Below are 22,244 nucleotides of genomic sequence, written 5' to 3' on the forward strand. Positions count from 1 at the left end.
CTGACATCTTAGACGCTCACAGCGCCCTACCGTGGTTGGACAAAATGGCGGAATCAATTTGTCAAGACAAATTTACATGATGCACTACAGTGACGCCTAATTTGTGTAATGAGTTTGATCGGAAGAACAAGATAGTATTTATTTCAAGGTATTTAAGGTAATATAATAACTATCTAACTTCTATCTAGCTGGCTTAGAGGAAGTTAAAAATGGCCGCTAGTTCGAACAATTCGTGCTTTTCTTTTGCCTATCCACGGCACTGGAGAATTATTTTTCACGTAGATTGTAAATTTTTTTAATTATATGAGAAAGGATTGCAAAATCTGATAAATTAAGCCTCAAGTTTTCAGGTCACTTGTCGAAAAGTGGTCGAATTTGAGATTTATCACATCTTTATGCACTTGACATTTTCAGGTCGGAAAGTGTCGGTATTCTCCGAGACCTTACGTTTCATTCCGACAGTGACGTCACGGAATTGCTAGAAAGCAACATCGGAGCGGGAATGAGGTTGTAATGGCGAAAATTCACTGTCATTCTTTACTTTCTGGGAGCTCATGGAGTTCCTTCGAAGAAAATTCGCCTTTGGACGAACCAGAAGGTAGGTGTAGCTATCACGCCATCGATCTGTGTCCTTATTCGACTCAATAAACGCAAAGGAAACTTTTTTCAGGGGATTTACCCTATGTTATTTTTCCACGATAGCAATGGAAGTGGACGAAAACAATGGTTTAGGTTCTCCAGAAGCCACGCGATTGCACCGAGAAGGTAAGTAGCGTGACTGTTGAAGGCTATATTTACTCAGAAAAATCAGATATTGTTGCGCCAAATACCAAATAGTTTGTTCCGCCCTGGGCAAAAATTACTACAAGTGAACTGTTACGCACAGGTTGAAAGTAAGCTTAATTAGCATTAGACATGTCGTGCTAACTGCATGTGTGCACCCTTTAAAAGAGCGCTGTCTTAGATAGAGTTAGCTGTTCAACTGAAGCTTCAACAATGGAGGAAGTGCACACTTGGGTTTTCTCTAAACAAACAGCGCCAAATCAAACGTGCTTTAATTTTTTGGAGTGGCTTACGCGTTTATTAATAATGTAAGCGGAACATGATTAACTTTTATATGCTTTATGCTTTGATCATAGATATGACCCTTTTCGGGATTTGCCCAGAGCAAGAGGAAATCGTCCTCGTCGTTTGCAAAGAGTGTGGCAGAGTTGTGAAAGCACCGGCATTTTTACGGCATTGCGGTTAGTGCATTTATGAAAATATTACACTGTTATCGAGTTTAAATGACAAAAGCTCGAGAAATGTCTTAACATCTCGACAGTTCCAAGGAGTAAACGATTATAAACGCCAGTTTGATTCTATATTCTGGTAAAGTTTTCCCTCAAACTGAAACTTGACCGTTTATAAATAGTTCTTTTAATCCACTTCATTTACAATAATAGAGTATGATGTTGTTTTTGAAATTGAATCAATATAAGCTTAAATTTTGAAATATTATGCTGTGCTAATTATATTTTCATTTCCCTAGCCATATCCTGTGTGACCTGTAATATATTCGAGGGGGATGTCACTGCAGGGTCTTCGTAAGGCATTTGAACTTTGAGGGAATCCTCCACATACAATGCAGAATTTTCGGTCTCAATTTAAGCTACTTTTTTCTTATTCAGACATGGAAAGTGGCCTACTTCACCAATTTCCTCTGCTATTTCTTAGCTTAATCCTTATCATTGCCCCTTCTTAAATGTGGTAGAATTGTTTCACCATATAGCTAAAACCCAATTCCCATACCATTCTGTCTGCTAAATAACCATGCATGTCATTTAATGAAAGACATTGTCAGCTTTTAAGTTGAGTCTAGCAAAAAAAATTTCCATAATGATACTCTTGGCAGACAAAGCTTTCCTTATTGTTTATGATTCTACAATCTTTCTCACATTGTTATAAATTAATTGAGCATAATGATCCTTGCCTTGCCCAGTTTATAGTTTTAATTTTTCCAAGTAATAACTCTTGGAACCAAAGTGCTGTATATTATTATTATTATTATTATTATTATTATTATTATTATTAAATTTAAATTTATACTGCGCGGTTTCTGTAAAAATATTCAACTGCGCCTTACAATAAATATTAAATCAAAAATAAAATAGAATTTCAAAATTACAATTCTAAAGTTCCATAAATAAATAAATAAATAAATAATTCATCAATAATGCAATTTAATTATAACAACTATAGTAACTAATTAAACGCCCTATTAAATAAAAAAGTTTTAAGTCTAATTTTAAAAAGATCTAAACTGGAAATAGATCTTATTGTGGTAGGAAGCAGATTCCAAAGTCTAGGGGCAGCACAACTCGTATTCAAATTTGAAATTATAGTATTGTGATTCCTAAATATTCCAAGAAACTTTCTATTGTGTTATTGGTAAGCAAACATTTTGAATGTGTTGCAAGATGGTTGCGTGAGGTTTTTCATCTGGATTTATTGAGGAATCAGTCCTCAATTGTTAAATTACAAAACAGCTATCAATTTTTCTTAATCCAATTATTTCTTTCCATGTTGCTGTAACTCATGCTTTATGTATAAGAACAAGACTAAACAGAGCTGGTTTTAAAACTTTTTCATCATCAAGAAAGTTTGCTTCTCTTTCTTTGCTGCATGATTTTGATTTAAGAGAAAATCCTATCCCTTATCAGTTGTAGATGTTGTGGTTAATGAAGGTTTCAGGTTTAAGTGATTTCAAACTAGTTGGATGTTTCTAGCTTTTAGGTCTTTCAAAACCACAACAGATACTATTTGAAACATGTGGAGAAATACTGAGACCTTTGTTATTCTAATGAGATGAAAACTCCTGACTTATAGATTCTCTTAATTATACATTGCACCATTGAGTAATATTTGGAAATTTAAAATAGCTTCCATTATCATGTTGGAGTTCTGCAAACAACCATAACAAATCAATCCTGTTTTTCGGAGTGGGTACACAAGATATCAAGTTGCATCAAATCACTTTGAAACTGAACCAGATTCTCTAATGTAATATTTTTTCTGGATATTGTGTCTTTTATTCAAGTTATTTGTAAAGATGGAAAGCTGGATATGTTATCTAATTCAGTCTTTTGAGACATCACAAAGTTAACCCAAATCTAACTATGTTTACCTCAAGTTTTATTTCAAGGGGTGGCAAATGGTACCTTAAAAAATCAGTCCCTTGACAGCGAGGTTTCTTGACTTCTGCATTTTGTTTATTTTCTTCCTATGTTCCAAAGATCGCAGTCAGAAGGTAGCTACTGTAGGTTGGAAATATAATTGTGAGTGACAGAAGTCTTAAATTGTCTGGTCTTGGATTTTCAAACAAGGGTGTTGGCATCTTGGCAACTGGTAGATTATAGTATTTTTCACCCTTGAAATGAATTGTCCTTTTACACTGTAGTCAACCAATTCCAGTAACAACTTTATAATCACGGTGGCCTCAAAAATAAGGAATTAAGACCTCTCATGATAAAATTACTATTATTTACCTACCCATTCATACAGAGCTACATCATCAGAAAGTTATTCCTGTTCCGACCCCTTCCTCTCCTGAGTTGGTGACAACGTCAAGCGCAATGGTTGAGACAATATTACAGACAGGATCAAGAAAAGGAAAACCTCACGACTCTGTCATCACAAACCAGAAGGTCGAACTAATGGATGTCACGGTGAAGATAGAAGAAATGCCTTTGACTGTTCCTTGTCTGAATCATGGCTTCTCTTCCCCTGTTGTTAAGACAGAAACTCTGAATAATGTAATAGCAAAGAAAAGTCCTAATGAAAAAGTCACCAGCAATAAAAAATCTCCCAGGAAACAGATTCCCACAAGAGGTGAGTTTAAATATGGAATTATGGGGCAATATGTGTTATAGTTCAAAATTATTTTAGGTGAAAATGGATTTGAGTGACAATTGGTGGAAAAAGTTCTCTTCTCCATAGTAGGTGGTCTACAACCATTCACTCAACATAATGAACAGAAGTCTTGCAATTTATCTCTAATAAGTGACTGGAAAGTCCACTCTTTCCCCCAATCACTGTTGGTAGAAATGAGTGACCATTTTGTTAAAACCAGGCAACATTGAGATAGGGTGATAAACGAGAGTTTGGAACAAAAAGGTAGTATAACATGCTAAGACTTCAGCCACTTAGTATAGTTTGATTTGTGTTTTTCTTTTTGTTAGAGGATAATGGTAAGATATCTGGCACAAAGAGAAAAACAAAATCAAATTACCGGTATTGTGAAACCATTTCCACTAGAATATGTTTTTGCTTAACTAGGAATATTGATTAAACTAGGCAAATGGTTTGAGCCAACAAGTAACTTATAGTCATAAAGTAGATAAATTGATATGTAGGTGAGGAACGTCTACACAGGGTTATTATTTGTGGCCGTGACTCATGTTTTGACAACTTAAATGGAGAGCGTCCTCGAAGTAGAGTTTGAAGGTGGTTAAGATTATTGCAATTTATTAGACGACTCGGGCAGTCAGAGGGCCAATAACTAAAATCAACCAATCAAAATGCTCTATTGCCGGTCCAATATTCTCTCAGTATTGGACCGGGCACTGTCCCGAATCGTCCCGAATGATACCGCACTTGTGTCCCTGTGAACTTCAGTCGTATAATAAATCTCTTATTAACCAAGCTTGCTTGGGACCATACTGGAAGAATATCGGCCCTCGGTCTTTTTTGTATGGACCGAGCTGCACTCGGTCCGTACTGTCAAGACCTCGGGCCGATATTCTCCCAGTACGGCCCTCGCGCTTGGTTATTAAGATATATTTATTACTCAATCTCTGGTCAGTGACGCACAGGATGGGAAATTTATAGAATTTTACTCAGTCTGTATTATACAATCAATTTATTAAGATTCTGTATCTTGATCTGCCACTTCCCTCTAAATCTTTGTTAAAATGAAGACACTTTGTGACCAGTATAAACCATTTGAGTTCATTGTTTACTCTTTGTATCTTAAATGTTTATTTGTAGAACGAGAGTTTGATGCTGACAAGCATTGTGGAGTTTGGGTTACTGAGCATCAGAAGAGATGCACCCGTTCACTAACTTGCAAGGTACAAAAAAATTAATATATTTATGTTATAGGTCAATTTGTTCTTAAGGTAAATTTGTTTCAAACTAGGTTAGTTTGATCTCCACCTAGGTCAGTTGCTGATGTCTGTCTGCCTGGTTTTTTTTTTTTTTTCTGGCTGTGTTGAGATGTCTGGAACCTGAAATTATACTAAAACAATTATTCACCTCAGGTTCCAGACATCTAACTAAACTATCAGCCTTTATTAAAAAAAAAAAAACCAAACAGACAGACAGACAGACAGACATCAGCAACTGACCTAGGTTGAGATCAAATGAACCTAGTTTGAAACAAATTTACCTAAAGAACAAATTGACCTACAACATTTACACTTTTCTTAGGTTAATGAGTACCAAGTTTGTAATCTACCATTGACTTCTTGTGTATCATAGGTGAAGTAACACACCAGTTATTTGTTTTCCCTGAAATGCAATAAATATAGGACTGCATTTACGTACAGAGCTTGATCAAACACAGTCAATTAGACCTCTCATTCCAAACAGTGATCAGAGTGTTTGAAATGCCCCCTAATGTCTTAAATATAATTTTTAACCAACAGAAAATAAATAGTAGGAAACTATATGTTACTTGGGGATGTGTAGTGGTAGTTGAAGATGGATCAGTGCTGTTGGAGTGTGCTGTCATTGATCCTGGTTTACTCTTCAATACCAAAAAGGTGAAATCCTTGTTAGCTAATACTACGAAATACTCATTTCAGACGCATGCCCTCTCACTGAGAAGAGCAGTTCCTGGAAGACGGAAACCTTTTGATGAACTCCTGGCAGAGCACAAAGCGCGAGTAAACTGTGAAAAAGAACAACAACAGAATCAAGCTCTCAAGCTGCAAGAGCAGGTAGCAAATCAAAAGCCACTGGATGCTACTCCAAAAAGAACATCGAGTTCCTCAGACTCTCCTGTTTCGTCATCTACTAGCTCAAGGTTTGGGGCATTTCTTTTAACCATTAATTTTTTAAATTTAAATTTAATTTTACCACTGTACAAGAATAACAAACAATAAATAGGTACTGAAGATAAAGGAAAGCAATAGGGGGAAACTAAATTCCCATGTAAAAACTGCTCTCCAAGTTAGAAGATAATAAGATAAAAAGAAATGTCTAATGCATAACCACACATCTTGATAAAAAAGAAGATGGAGGAACTGCTATGTCTTGTCAATAAAATCTAAATAATTATTGTAAATTATGATAAATAATACAATAGAATCTAAATACAGTAATTTGTAAATAATACAAAACAACTAAGTACAAAGATAGTTAAATAATCGATTTTTAAAGACATTTAAACTGGGAGCCGACATAACAGAATTAGGTAACGAGTTCCAGTCATTAACATAATGGTCAAAAAATGAGAATTTAAAATAGTTTGTCCTTGCCGCTCTATGTCTGTATGCAAAGAAATCACTCCTGGATTAAAACAGCCGCCTGAAAGAACTTTGACGTCACTTGAAATTAAAACTACAAAAACTAATATTCAAAACAGGAGTGCATGCTTCATATACTTCTAACATCTGATCTGGGAATTACATAACTTTGCTTGCGTAACCCTGCTTCATTAACACCTAACACATACTGCTTGTGCTTTTGCCATGGTCCTCTAGTAAGAACATCAGTTAAGTATTTAAAAATATGTTACTTTCTTTTAGTACTAAAACGCATATTGGAAGGTCTCTTTCTGTTGAAGGTAAGTTTTGATTTGTCTTTTTTTTTTTTACATTACATTTTCAAAATGAGGGGTTAAATTCAATGCTTTTAAGATGCTGTTCATAGTATAGAAAGACTTGTTTTTGCCACCTATTTGAAAGGACAATACTTAAATATTTGATTTGAGTTTTAGTGGAGTTAAGTTGCATCAGCATCAGCATTTATAAAACTTCTTGTGATGACAATATTTCAGATGAAAACAACCTTGTGAATAAAGTTGTGAAAGGTTCTTCTGATGGCACCATTGAAAATGGTGATAGCAGCACGAAATCATCTGGTTTGACAACCCTTAATCGTCATCCCAAACCTATGGCGGTAAGCACAGTCACATTAGTCTGTCTAGATGCCATGAAGAGACACCTTCCACTCATGTTACTATTTAACAAATGGTAAACACCACAGCGTACACTATTGAGTTATGGATGCACGCGGGAGGTTGCTAAGCACGAAAGAAGCGTAAGAGTCGCTCGAGGCAATAGCCGAGAGCGACTCTAGCTTCTTGAGTGCTTAGCAAACCTCCCAAGTGCATCCATAACTCAATAGTGTACGCTGTGGTGTTTACCATTTGTTTTATAACATAACATTGATACATTGTAGCTAAAGAGTTCTCTTTTAATCAACAAATCTTACGCGACCAGAAAAAACAAGCGCGCGCGGAAAAATAGTCTTTGCATTTGCTCACGTCAGCAGCGTACACCCATGGGCAAATGGGGGACGCTAAATTGACCAATCAGAGCGCGCGCTTTACTTTGGTTATGTTATAAAACTTGTTAGAATGACTGACTGTCAGAATTATTGACTGCTTGATATACTGACTGATTTGAAACTTTATTTAGAGCATCACTTATGATCTATGAACATGTAAATCTAAAACTATGCTTTTACGTATGATGCACGATCCTCGCAGTAGAGAGCGCTATTTATGCAATGGCAAAAATCAGACCTGAAAAAAATCAGGCCTGTACGGGATTCAAACCACTGACCTCTGTGATACTAGTGCAGCGCTCTACCAATTGAGCTAACAAGCCAACTGGGAGCAGGCTGTTAAGTTGATTCATAATAAAACAGTGATGATAAGTCAGATATGATGAATATATGAAGTTCATATATTTTGAACTGCGGTTATAGATATATATGATGCACGATCCTCGCAGTAGAGAGCGCTATTTATGCAATAGCGAAAATCAGACCTGAAAAAAATCAGGCCTGTATGGGATGCGAACCACTGACCTCTGCCATACTAGTGCATATATAATAATAATAATAATAATATCTAATAAGGGAGCCCGACTCGCCACAGCAGGTTTCAGTGGGGCCCTCATATTTTTACTGTAACTTGAGGGACTGCCGTTTTTTTATAAAATTTAGTGCAATTTAAGAGACTCTGCAGTTTTTAGCTTTATTTTATTAGGTTATTAGTGTTATTATTATAAATAGTTTTTAGATTTTAGTTTTTAGTTTTTAAAAACAGGACTTGCCTGAAAACCACCTGTGGGTGAGGCCACCTCCTGTATAAAGGCTGTAGTTATTATCATAATAATTATTATTACTTTTATGTGAAAATTTGACTTTTTGCACCACCAACTAAAATAACTGACTAACCTGTGGCAAGACTGAAAGAGGAAATAAGTTACCAACACACAAATTTGTCATAAGTAACTATTTTGGTAGACAGAAAGGCAACAGCTTCATCTTCCCAGCTGGTGTCAAGCTTCATCCCCTTACAGCTTGTTTTACTAATTGAACTTATTTCACTGTGTTACAGTCTTGTCATTTTGGCACAAGAGCAGTAGGCAAAGGAGGTTACGTCTTTAATCGCAGAAGTGACCATCTTCGATGTGCTGTTCTTTCTATGGTAGAAAGATATCTGAATCCATCATTGCCAAGGTAGAGTACAAATGACAAATGAGAATTGAATTTTGGAGGCCAAAGTAACATGTAGGCTTCCTACCCTTATCCTCTAACTAAATCTGCTTCATCTCAGAAGTTTCTTTCTTTTTCTCAGATGTCATTTTTTCATATCAACAGGCATAAGTCAAACAGAGCAAGTGCTGCCATCCTTCAAAGACCAACAATGAAAACAGTAGGACAGTCATCTAATCAAGGTAACAAGGCTATCAAAGAACTGCGAATATTGATAGCCCTTACTGTTGCCAACATATGGACGATTACTACATGTTGTGAGAGTAGTCTCTCTTAGTTCTTATCATAATTAACAATTATTTACAGAAGGGAAGGTGAATCAAGGTGGATATTTACTGAGCTAAGCATCATGGTAAATATCCACCACAGTGACTTTCACTGACACTTGTTTTAGTATATATAACACACCGATACCAAAAAAATAAGTTTAATTCTTTCAATGTGACAAAAATGGTTGGAAATTAAACTCTTGACAAGCAGTTTTGTCTCATTGGCTGCGTGAAGGTGACTAGTACATGCTATTCACTTCTGAACGAGCCAATCAGCAGGTGCAAAAAGTGTTATTCACTTGTGTGTTATACACTTATTATTAATATCATTATCATCATCATCATTCTCACTATCATTAGTAGTAGCAATGTTGTTATTATTGTATTAGTAACAATTATTTGGTCCATGAATGGAGGTTCTCTTTGATGTAATGAAAACATTGATAAATTTATTTTCAACAACTCTAGCATTATCTTCACATTTTCTGAAATTATTACAGGTTGGAATTTCTCATTAAGGACGTTGTAAACAGAGGGTTCTGATGTTATTGTAATTAACATTATTTTTTGCTCACAAACAGTACTAAAAAGTGCTTATGGTTTTAATGTATATCACTTTTACAGGTTTCTCTTCAGTTCTGGATAGGTACAAAAGCCACACCAATAAATCATTGAACAATTTTCTCAAAGCTCCACCCCCTCCTAGAAATAAATCATTTAAACAAGTTAGTTCTGGACAAGCAATTAATCACATGGACAATGGTTTAAATTCCTCAAGGAGTTCTGTATTCCAAGGATCTACATTGCAAAGCAAGAGACCTTATTTAGACTCTATTGGTTCAGTGAATTCAAATAGCTTGGGATCAACCACATACATCAAACCTGACGCTAGTAGCCAGGCGATCAGTGATATGGGAAATATTGTCGCAAGCATCGAAACTAATGTGTCGGGTGGACACCCTCTTAGTCTTGGGCACCCACTAGGAGTAATGGTTACGAAGTCATCAGTGGGCCCAGGGCCGAGTTTAAGTGTCAGCGGAAATGCAAACCCAGACTCGAGTTTAAATCTGTGCTCAGCACTTGGGATAAATTCAGGTGCTGCGCAGGGATCTATTTCGACTACACAGACTACTTTTGTTGCAAGTAATGGTATATCCATAATGTCAGGGGCTAGCGGAGCTCAGTTGTCTGGCATAAATACTGTGACTGGTCCACTACAGCCTGGATTAACAAATGTAAAAGAAATTTTGCCTGCCCCTATGGTGGGAGGAAAGGTTGCAGTCGGTACGGTGTCTTCAACATCAACATCATCGCCATTGTATAAAGCGGTAATTAATATGGTTTTTTTTATTACTTAAATTCTCAAAGCAGTGTTACTATCAAAATAATTGCTAAGATGTAACTGCTATGGCAATGTAGGGCTGTGGTTTAGCAGCGCCCGGTGGCCCCTGGCACCTTACTTTTGCTCTTGAGTAACTCAGGAATCTTAGTTTTTTCATAAAAAGCATATGCTGGGCACCCTGGATTTCACAGTTTCAGAGCACTGGGCTCCCCTCAATTTTTCAAGGAGCACAGCCTTGCAATGTAAAGTTTTGTTTAACGCATACCTGAGATGGGAGTAAATCCTTTAACTCCTGACATTACATTGTTAATTCTCCCCTCTAATTGCTAAATATTTCCTTGTAAATTCTACATGATAAGTCAGAATATTCTCATTGCTTGTTTACTGGATTCTGTATGAATATTATAGGGAGAAGTTACATGTTAATCACTTTTGGGAGTTGAAAGGTTTACTGTTTCTCAAATAAGCAAACTGTGGGCAGTTATTGGATAGTTTTTCTGATTTCAGATAGGGGCACTTTAAAAGAGGCTTCATTGTTTTTCTGAATAGTTCCTGCTGATCTTTCCTTGTATCTGATTGGCTCAATTGGTTAGAGTGCCGGATTAAGTTGTGCGGGAGATCGAGGGTTCAAGCCCCGGCGGGACCAATACTCGTGGTCTTAAAATAACTGAGGAGAATTTGCTACCTTTCTATAATATAAAGAAATGGGTAATTGTGAAGAAGAGCTCCCCAAAAAACCTGTCGGCCGACAGTCGGCCGACAGTTGGTCGACAGTCGGCCAACAGGTTTTGCCTGAAATATAGGCTACCTGTCGGCCGACAGTCGGCCGACTGTTGGTAATGTGTCGGTAACCTGTCGGTACCTTGTCGGTAGCTTGTCCGTGAAACGATCACACAATGTTAGGGATTCTAAGTTTGCCGTTACAAAAGCATATGGGTTTAAATTATTAATTTTTTAATTTGCGTTTGTCGCAGAGTGGCAAAACGAGGTATCGTGGTCGTTTTAGATCAAGAGTTTTTGGTCTGGTTTACCAGAAACGTTGAGTGATCCGATATTTCACTCGTAGAATCGTGCCTCGCTTGATACAACATTAGCGGCGCGCTCCTAAATCAATTATCGCATCACGCATCCAAGTCTAATTATCGAATTGTTACGTATAGTATTTTATTACTTAACATAACGAGTAAAAAGATTCACAGTTGTATCATTTATTAAACTTGAAATTGGAAATAGCAATTCATCCCAAACCTGCAAGATAGATTACGATGCTAGCAACAAATACATACATACATACTTAACATACCATAAGAGGCCGCGTTGCATTGTTGGGCGATTGGAACGAAAGTGTTTGTATTGATACGTAGCTTATGGTTTTCAGAGTTTTTGGCCGAGTTTTCGATTAAATTATCTTCCTATGCGATTCTTAGATTGTCTGGTGTGTTGTAAATTACGCAAGTGATATATCCTATACGCATCTGATAACATTTTGGAAGAAACGTTTCTTTACATACTACCAACTTTGCCGTCGATCGGTAAGTAGGTGAAGTCTGTCGAGTCATACATCACCATGTCACGTTATGTCACGTTAACTGTTCGTTTTTTACACAATTTTTCTTTTTTCTTAACCTGTCGGTAGACTGTCGGCCGCCTGTCGGTCAACTGTCGGCCGACAGTCGGCCGACAGGTTTTTTGGGGAGCTCTTCTTCACAATTACCAAGAAATGGATAGATGTTCTAGTCTTCTCGGATAAGGACAAATAAACTGTAGGCCCCGTCTCCAGCAGGGTTAGGAGTAGGAGACGTTAATTTCCCACGCACAAGATTACTGTGTGGTGGATGTCCTCCCCTGGGGAGGGATAGGCAGGAAGGTGAGATCGTTACATGGACTAAAGCAGCTGCCAGACGCGCCTGATAATGCTGACATCCGATCTCAACCTGCTCATTGTAACTAAACACGTCTGTTGTTTAGAGTGCTTAGCCTTTCCTTTTCCTTTCCTTGTTAACCTTTTGGCTCATAAGATTGACCAGCATCTATTTTCTCCTCACAATACAACCCCTGAAACACAATTTAAGGTTAGGGGAATAAAGGAAATGATCACCAACTACAGATGCATGTGATTGTTACATAAATTCTCCTTGTTAGCACCTGTGGAAATGAATAGAGAACGGTATGGAGAATATGCATACTGATGTTAGGCATAAAGGGTAAAAAAAAGGGAGTAGGAAACTATTTGATGGAGTCAGTTTTTGTGTAAACTCAAGAATAGTCATTTTCCACTCTCTAAAGAAACTGTGTGATCTTCTTTGCCTTTTCCAAAGAGAGTGAGATTGCCGTGCTAAGTAGAAATTTAAAATACTTCTCTCTGTTATTTTGTCACATTGAAATACTCTTTTATGGATTATTTCTGTTTTTCTTCAGATGAAAGCACAAGTGGATCCCTCAATTGGTATGAACAGTACTTCATAGCTATCATGTAGTTACAGAATTTATAAGTAGCATGTGAAACGAGCTAAAAGCATCTTAGATGTGTTACAAAATTGTGATTGTGGTTTTGAGGAAAATGTAGGTGGGCAATTTCTAATAGATTGTAATTATGACAAGAATGAAAAACTAGCAGCAAATCGAGGGCTGGTGTTTACTTTTTTTGTCTTTTTTCTGAATCCAATTTTGCAAAAAAGCAAGTTTATTATTATTATAATTTTATTATTATTATTATTATTATTATTACAATATTACAAAAACTATGCACTGCCTGCAGTTAGCAAAGGCTAGTTGAGGCAATGAATTGTAAAGCAACGAATTGTATGAATAATGGCAGATTTGAGGAGAGATGTTTGTTACTCACAGATTTTGTTGTCACACAGGGCAAGTGACATCAAGCTCTGCTGGTCAGAGTGTCAGCCCAGTATTCCTTAAACAGGTTAGTGTTATAATTGTCAGGATGAACAAAAACATACAGTGTGGGTTAGTGGGTATCATAAAAGTATGCATATTATACAGGTGCAGTATTAGCACAAGAGGTACATGCAGTGGTTAAACATGGTTAAAAGCTTCTCGAGTTACTACTTCCTACAAGTTTATTGACATTAGAGAAGGTTCACATTTTTGGTGGACAACTAAGTTGAAATTGTAAACTGGCCACCGTAAAGAGTTAAAAAGCTGATGTTTTGAGCGTTAGCCCTTTGCCATTTGCTCTGATGAAGTGCTAACATTCGGAACGTCAGCTTTTTAACTCTTTATGGTGGCCAATTTACCATTTCAACGTAGTTGATATTACCAAATGACCTTGTTACCCCCACTGATGCAGAACCGCAGTTTCTTTAGAAACTTGCCCCCTTCATTCACTAGACAAATCAGCTGTATATAGACATCTATCAATTAGCATGTATATCATTCTTTAACAATAAAGAAAATTATTTTTTTGTCCAGAATATTTCTTCAGTCTGGAATATTTCTTTAGATCTATAATGTACATAACAGATTGATTGGTATAGCGGTAGTTGTTAGATCTGAAGCGAGGTTTTGTAGCAGGAAGTATCTGGGATACTATGGGGCCTGTTTGGTTGTAGGAGTGCTTTATTGAAAAATGATATTGGGAAATCACTGTATGAAAGCCATAGGCATTGGTGCAAGCTGGGCCAGTAGAAGCTGCACAACTTAGCATACAGCACAGCACTTTGAAAATGCAAGAATACAGGAAGAAGGAAGGAAGGAAGGAAAAGTGTTTTTCGTGTGATTAAATGCTTATTTACTTAGATTGGGTGAGACAGAAGGTCATGACTGGTAGACCTTGATTCATGTTGTCTCTATTGTTTGTTATGGAGCCCAATATTTTACTATCTGGCACTCTTTCCTGGTCGGTATGTCCATAGTATTGCTGCTCCTCCCATACCAGATTCTAGTAAACCTTGTTTCTTATGTTGCTCATGTTAACATATCTTGAAACAAATTCTTTTAAGGGTACTGGTGCTGTGCAAGTTACTTCCATGCCCAATGGCACAGGTCCCTCCCCACCCCCATCAGGTGGAACAGTCAAAACCTACCCCATGAATTTTGTTATCAAGGGTAACTCAGCAACCCAGGGCACATCTACATCAGTCACGGGAGTAACTGCAACACCTGCCAATTTAAACAAAGGAAAGAATTTGATATTTAATAACATGGGATCCATGCATCAGTCACAGTTTATAGTGCAGCCATCTTCACCCATGAGTCCAAATATGCATCAGAGAGGTAAGTCACAGCTTACTTTTATTACTCTATAGAGGGCTTCCCCAGTAACTATTTCACTCCCAATAGTAATCATTAGTATAATTATACTAAAACAGTGGATAGTGTTGAAGGCACACTCTGATTGGCTTGTCAAACTCCGAATATTCTTTGCTATTTACCTTTAAGCAACTCGGAAAAAAATGGCGTCCCAGTTTACATCCGTGACAAGCGAAGAAATCACTTAAATTAACGACAAAGCAGCCCCTGAAAACACAAGAAAGCGACTAAATTTGGTTGGGCCGTGTTTAAGTTTTTAACCCGGAATTTATAGAAAAAATGAAAAAATGGCGTCCCAGGTTGCATCCGTGACAAGCGAAGAAATCACTTAAATTAACGACAAAGCAGCCCCTGAAAACACAAGAAAGCGACTTAATTTGGTTGGGCCGTGTTTAAGTTTTTAACCCGGAATTTATAGATAAAAACCAATGAGAAAGGTTTTGTTTACAAACGAAAATTAATCTTGCATAACCTCACTTGTTCACTTCTACGCATGAAAATGTTGGAATCGTTGCTGGAATGTATGAATTAAAATCAATTTTTGGTGGTGTATATTATTTCACTGTTTTAGTATAATTATACTAAAACAACTTTTCACCTCAGTGTTGGTGGTTAGCGGTGGATATTTACCTCGCTGCTTTGCGGCTTGGTACATATCCACCACTAACCACCTTGACTTCGGTGAATAGTTGTTAACTAGTAATACTCCTTACTGTCTGCCATAAATTCTCATGATGTTACGGTAGTTTGGAGAATTGCAATGGGATCAAGCTATAATCCACCAATTGATATTTTTCTTTATTCTCGTAACTTGTTTACTTAATATTGTACAGTTGAACCTCAATTATTCAGACTCATTGGGACTAGACAAAATAGTCTGAATAATTGAGGGTCTGTATAATCAATAATTTGAATATTAATGAGGCATAGAAGGCTTTATGGAGTTATTCATTATGTGCAACTTCCAGCAATTTTCGCTTCACTCCTTTGCTGGTCTCTAAGTTGTTGGCAAACTTCATGACCTTTTTTTTTGTTCTTGCAAATATCAGATATGTGCTACCCACTAATGCCATATTCAGCTGACATTTTGGTTCCTTTCTCTAATTACAAAATTATAGACTGTTCATATTTTAATCAAAAGTACAGATTGCTTCCACTTCAAGGACATGGTGATCTTGGACAAACATTCATGATGCGGTGTATCCTGGTTATCTTGCTTACCATGCTGAATGAGTGACATGTGCGAGCGCTGATTTTGCTTTTTCAAAGGGAAACAAACTCGTGCTGTAGTTCAAAACGTTTATGGCTACAGATCTTGATCACGACTGATAAAATAATATTCATGACAAAAATTAATTGGGACCAGAGTAAAAGTCGAGATAATTGAGAAACCCAGAGGTCTAGATGATGGAGGTTCAATTGTACCGATATTGTAAGGAGAAATTCTGTCTTGGTCTCTAGTAGGAGACAAAAAGTTAAGTACAGTACTACCCTAAAATAAGCACACACACGCAAAAAAAAACAGAACATACCCTGGTGGTAAAATAATTTAATAAATGCCACATCATCTCAACTACACACAGCTGTATGGCAGTGTCTGATTCGCACTTGCAATGTGAAGTGTTACTGTAGCTCTAAAGGTTACAGATGTATAGTGACCTGTTTATTTTCGTACTAGTTGCCAGAGGAAACAAATCAAATTAAAAAACAAATACAGATTGTTTTAAATATAAAATAACATTTGAGAGTTCAACGATATGAATCTTACAATTCGTAAGGCATTCCATACATCTTATACATCTTTATGTGATCTCTGGTTGACCGTTATGTTCCGTATTGAATTCGTCGCGTCTTTAACTAAAAGTGGGAGGTTGGTCCCCAAACTCCCTGGGACAATGCTCTGGTACCAAAACTATTATACACTAAGTGCAAATCAGTGTCTTCTCCAAAGAAAAACAAGATAGTAGCTCTGTACCTAGACTTCAGCTCTTATTCTGAATCATGAGTTTATGGAATGATTCTAAGTGATGTTCTAGCCAATAAAACAAGTATGTGCATGTGTATTATCATGAAGATGACAATTTGTCATGTGTAGCATGGATATTATAATTTTTGTCACATTTACAAGTCTAAGTAACCTCTTTCTCTTAGGTAAAGTTGCAAATGCTCGCTCAGGATCTATACATAAGGGAATCCAAAAAGTGCCCTCCCCGTCATCACAAGCTAAAGTTGTGCAGTCACCTCCATCTCAACAACCAATCACGACACAGCAACAAAAGACAGTGGTTGTTACAAGTCCACAGGGAAACCAAACCAAAGTTTTTATCAATCATAACAATATTACAAGTTCACAACCAATTGTACAACTTACGCAACAGGTTGCACAGCAACAGATGACATTTCAGAAACAAATACAACAGCAGCAACAACAACAGCAACAACAACAACAGCAGCAGCAGCAGCATCTTCAGCAACAAAAACCACATATCAACCCGCAGTTCATCAAACAACATCCTATACAACCTCGCATAGCGCCTGCGCCACCATCACAGTCATTCATCTCACAACAGCCCTTAACGGGTCAGAAAATCATTGTTAAAGTTACAGAACAACTCAAGAGTCCACCAAGCACAGTGTTTGCAACTACAGAACCTCATCAAAACATGCAGCACACGGTCTGCCAAAAACCACAGTCAAATGTTGTGTGATAAGTCAATTTATATTATATTATTTCAAAACTTGGATGAAGTGAATGTGAAAGGATCATAAAATTAAGAACCTCTACAGGTCGGTGTTCTGCCTCTCTTTTTTTGCTACCACAGAATTAACCTGTGCCAGGCTCTCAATGAAGATGAATGATCAGGCCAAAGAAAGTTGAAGGGTCTGGGAAGCAGTGACATGGAAGAAGGCATTCCTCCTATCCCATCCTCTTCTTAGTCTTCCTCATTTTTTCCTTCTGTTTGCTGTGCTTTTTTGTTAATTTCCATAAACTGACTGCAAGCTACTGCAGTTATGGTCAAATACCCAACAAAACGAGGGAGTTTTATATGGTGTTCATGGAACAAAATCAGGTCATTTTACCAGGTGTTCATTCAGAGACCCTTACAATTGTGTCTTTTGTATAATGGTGGATGAAATGAGTAGTTGTTGGAATTCCGTGGTCATTAGTATGATCCTATGACCTTTTCCAGAAGATTATGTAAGTTTTTGTGAAAACTAGTTGTGTTTTAGTGAAAAAGAAAGAAAACATACGTTCCAGAGTGTCAAAAAAATGATATTTATAAATTCAAGTGTTGTAACATAGTATGTTTCTCTGGGAAATGTGTTATTTAAAGAGTTTATTCCATTACATTGTTAGCTAGATAGGGTTAAAATTCAAATTTATCAAGAAACACTAAGTCAGAGTAATTTCTAGTAACAACCTTTCAAACTCAAATGAGCTTGATTTCACAATGTAGTCATAAAGATGCATAATTAGTTGCACCCCTTTCCAAAGCCATTTTTAAGAAGTGAATAGCAGTTTTTATAATACTGAATAATCTTAGTACACTTGAAGATGCAATGGTTGGATGCTTCACTGTGCTTTGCCGTGAAGGCAACTGATCATCAAACCAAAAGCTATCATAAAATTATGAATATGAAATAATCTTCAGTGGTTAAAAGTTTGGTTGCTGTATCTCTGGGAACTATGAGATCCTCTGGCTTGCCATGAATTTTATTACATTGTGTGTTGCTACTTTTCCTTGTCGTTTCTCTGGAATTTCTATTTGATAATCTGACCATATTTTTGTGCTGTGATCCTTTGGGTTTTTAACTGACTAATGCACTAGGTGTCCAGAGCCAAGTTCACTTCTTTCTTGTTACAAAGTTCGGTTATTTTTAATTACTGAACAATTATTCACTGAAGTGGAGGTGGCTAGGGGTGGACATTTACCAAGCCACAAAGTGGGGAGGTAAATGTTTAGCACCAGCCACTGACACAGCAGTGAATAGTTGGTTTTTTAAGTATATACTAAAACAGTGAGTTGATATTGCACAAAAAGATGTTTTAAACTCATTTGGTCCTGCAACAACTGCAATATTTTTTGAAGCCAAAATCCCAAGCAAGTTGCTCAGAGATAAATAGCAAAGGGTATGCAGAGTTTGAGAAGCCAATCAGAGTGCACTGTCAGTGCTATTCACTGTTTTTGTAGATAACATTAATTATCTCTTGTACTGAACCAGTATTTTAAAAAATAATCTTGACTTCTTGTAAACCTGAGAAGCTAACCAACATTTTTGTGACTGTTACAATCACATCAGTTGTTAAAACTAGTGAAAGTCCTCAGCATACCTCTCCTAAACTGAACTCTAAGTTACATTTTAACTTAAAATCTTTGACTTAAAGTTCACCATAAGCATGATACATATGATTTGAAAGAAGTGGTATTTCTTACTATTTCCTTTGATTTTTGGTGGCTGTCTATTAATCAAATTCATAGCTAACAAACAGATGTCTTTTGATTATAATAGCTGAATGTTTTGTGTTTTCTGTTAAACATCAATGGCTACAGTTGTAGTAAGCAATCTATATCTATTTCAGCTGTAATGAAAACTTTCCTTTATCTTTTTGATGCTAGCTATTTGCAGTAGGACATTAATTTATTTTAGTTCAAATTTTCCAGAGTTGCATTTCATATATTGTGTATTTGTACATGGACCATAGAAGAGCTTCTGATGCAAAACTATATTTTGTGGGGAAATAAGAAATTATATAAGTTATAACACCAAGAATCATCCTTAAAAAATGACAGGTTTTCATATACATAAAGATCTTTTGGTTTAGGGAAGATCTTGATGGCTGTATCTCATGAGTGAAGTAGCATGGGAGATAGCTGGAATCCAAGCTGAAGACTATGTACTAGTTATGTACCAGTAGTTGTGAAGAATTGAAATTGTTTATGGGGACAACTTTTAGATTATCACCACATATGACCTTGATATTGTATTCTGTGCAAAAATATTAGGATCAGTGTTTGTATCTGAGCAACTGTGCACCTACTCCTCCCATAATGCAACATTAATAACCCTAACTTGGTATCAGTGGACGGTTGTTGAGTTAGCCGTAGGGAAGGGGTGTGTGTGCAGCCACTTAAATACATTTACTGATCCAACCACTGATTGACAGTCCTTATATGAAGACACTCAGCGTATTAGCGGAAGGTCCTACGAGATATCAGGTAAATCTGATCCACTATTTTATAGAAAATCCTTCTGGAAAGTTTACATTGTTTCATCTTCTTTGTGTACATGATTATATTCTGTTGAGGTGATATTTAATGCAAGCTGTTTTTACTCTTTAGAAGTGTTAGGTTTGTCTGGTACAAGCTTAACTTTGAACAAACACTTAAAAATCCAAACAGTGTTCACTATTTTTTTTTTCTTTTTTGAAATGTTACCATATTTTTTGAAGAGTAACCTGGGATTTGAAAACATTTTATAGTGTGGCCTGTCCATCCCTAGTAAATAGCCAAGACATGCATCAACCACTTTATGCAATCTCAGCTTTAACCCACACAGTCTCAACATAAATGGACTAATTCTTGCAGCCTTTAAGAGACAGTTGTGACAAGTTAGGTATGAGAATGTAACAAGGTATCAACCAGGTTTCTGTCAATGACTTTTCTTTATTTTAATTACTTGCCAGCTCATGAATGCAGGGCTCTCCTTTAGAGAACAGGGCTCAACACTAACTTTTCAACTGACTAGACACTTGGTTTGTGACAATTTAGATGTTTTGACAATTTCAGTTTGTTTGCTAGCAAAACTTGTTGGTGGAAATCGAAAACCACCAGCCAAAACTGAATTTCTACTTGTCTGTGGCTAGTGGGCTACCGTTAGTGTTAAGCCCTGGGAGAAGTTAGCTTTTAACGTCAGTTGGGACTACCAGAGTTAAATTAAGATTTGAAATGGTTCCTCAGTGGAATGAGTGTTGAGGATATAAATATATACATTCAAGTGATGGTCTGTGTGCTGTTCTAATTAACAGTGAAATGATAATTATTATTATTATTATTATTATTGTAATTATGCAAAGTGAATGAGGCACATTAATTTTGTCTGAGACTTACACTAAATCAATTTTGTACCTAACTTTTGTAAATAAAGTATTTATATGTTCAGAGATCTATGCAAATTGCCCAAAGAGGTCTTGAGTGTGATTTAAGATGTTGTAATATCATACTTCGTAGCTTGCCATACTACTCGCAGCAACAGGACTCACTTGCGTCTCCTACAAGATCCAAACTTTGTAACTGGAGGTTTTGCTCAGGTACAAGTCCATCCCCTGTGGATTTGCTCCCATCAAAACCAGTTTGCCCCTAAATGAAAACAAACTACTTAGCCTTAATTATTAGGAAAGCTTGGTATTTCACCTGTTTCTTGTTCCCATCACATTTCGTTCTCGTCCAAAATATTCCTGGAAGCCAGGCTTATAAGGTAACTTTCTTAATTGGTCGGGTTGTCCTGAAACCCTAAGTGTGCTGCTTGAATATTTGATTTTGCTAAGTTTAGCAGGATGTGACTTACTCTTTGGTCTGGTCATGGAAAATGAGAGGGGGACGTTCCTTCGTTAGGCTTAGATGGGTGCGTACCGCTGTACAGTCAATAGTGGTTATTCGTTTAGAAGGTAAAACAGTTATGAAGTAATATCGTTCGTCTCTCGATGGAATCGCGTCGCGATCCACATCGGTAGTAACAACATCGTTGAACAATGGATAATGTTCCATTTCCCGGGTATGCAGTTTTTCCATTCAGCGTCTTGAGCACTGTCTCTTTGGTCCACTATAGTCGACTATAGTCCGGATACCTTGGGTAGGGTGTGAACTTGGAGATGGGCAAACTACATGGGCAATACTGAAGATTTGTTTTTTTAGTATAATCCCAAATATAGGTCTCAATTCTTGATACGTGGCTTCTATGAATTGTCCCATTTGTTCTCCAAAATAGGATCGCTAAATGAACGGAGTTTTTTCTTGGCCCTTGAACTCCTAAGAGTGATCGGCATCTAATTTCTCCTTATGATGTCATTGCTGAATCACACATTAAGGTCAGGAGAATTAAGAAAATGATTAACAACTAAAGAAACTCTTGATTGTTAAACAAATTCTCCTTGTCAGCACCTTAGGAAATGTATAGAGAACAGTATGGAGAATATGCATACTGATGTTAGGGAGTAAAGGGTTAAGAGTTCCCCATTCCTTAGTTCCTACACTCGAAGAGACAGGCTCCGAGGCTTTCTACCTTCGTTGTCTGTGCAAAGTTTAAGAAGGGTTTACTAAAGTGACGTCGTGTGTAACACGTGGGTCAAGGGATTTAGTGGGGCAGACTCCTAAGGAAAAAGGCCAGATCCCGCTTACTGAAGTTTTGGAGCCAAAAACTGGGATATTATAGTCTTGTTTGCTGGTGAGGTGGTCTCGTGATGGCGACTTGGTTGGTGGCGACATCACTTGGTCGCGAGGTGACCTTCGTCATACGTGGTTCATTGATGACGGTTTGTGATTAATTGTACCATCTCACTAGCCCAAGGAGGGTTTCACAGTACAAAAAAAAAA

The 22,244-nt window shown here is 37.0% G+C and overlaps 1 protein-coding gene and 1 long non-coding RNA gene across 3 annotated transcripts; one reads left to right on the top strand and one right to left on the bottom strand.

Annotated features, from left to right (window-relative positions):
* Window positions 1-17: 17 nt before the first annotated feature.
* On the top strand, window positions 18-20,817 carry LOC111325012 (uncharacterized). 2 transcript variants are annotated; one of them, XM_088760147.1, is made up of 16 exons: window positions 18-157; window positions 415-598; window positions 703-765; window positions 1,140-1,244; window positions 3,544-3,870; window positions 5,029-5,111; window positions 5,847-6,067; window positions 6,792-6,829; window positions 7,043-7,164; window positions 8,615-8,736; window positions 8,878-8,954; window positions 9,666-10,369; window positions 12,802-12,829; window positions 13,248-13,303; window positions 14,343-14,616; window positions 16,804-20,817. In XM_088760147.1, the coding sequence occupies exons 2-16, from the start codon at window positions 514-516 to the stop codon at window positions 17,358-17,360; spliced, it is 2,862 nt and encodes a 953-aa protein (XP_088616273.1). In that variant the 5' UTR covers window positions 18-157; window positions 415-513; the 3' UTR covers window positions 17,361-20,817. The 2 variants fall into 2 exon arrangements, with proteins under 2 accessions (XP_088616273.1, XP_088616274.1); XM_088760148.1 differs by having other exon boundaries at window positions 18-148.
* Window positions 20,299-21,613, bottom strand: LOC148730023 (uncharacterized). The gene is made up of 2 exons (XR_016001252.1): window positions 21,220-21,613; window positions 20,299-21,011 (listed from the first exon to the last, which is right to left on the bottom strand). It is a non-coding gene; the product is annotated as an uncharacterized LOC148730023 (long non-coding RNA).
* Between the last annotated feature and the right edge of the window lie 631 nt (window positions 21,614-22,244).

The sequence above is a fragment of the Stylophora pistillata genome, chromosome 5 (assembly GCF_964205215.1).
Source record: "Stylophora pistillata chromosome 5, jaStyPist1.2, whole genome shotgun sequence".
Taxonomy (NCBI): domain Eukaryota; kingdom Metazoa; phylum Cnidaria; class Anthozoa; order Scleractinia; family Pocilloporidae; genus Stylophora; species Stylophora pistillata.

Excerpts from the sequence above, each read along its gene's own strand:
- LOC111325012 (XM_088760147.1), top strand. The coding sequence starts at position 514 with ATGGCGAAAATTCACTGTCATTCTTTACTTTCTGGGAGCTCATGGAGT. Across the intron at positions 599-702 it reads GCCTTTGGACGAACCAGAAG|CAATGGAAGTGGACGAAAAC; the intron begins GTAGGTGTAGCT and ends TTTCCACGATAG. Across the intron at positions 5,112-5,846 it reads CCCGTTCACTAACTTGCAAG|ACGCATGCCCTCTCACTGAG; the intron begins GTACAAAAAAAT and ends TACTCATTTCAG.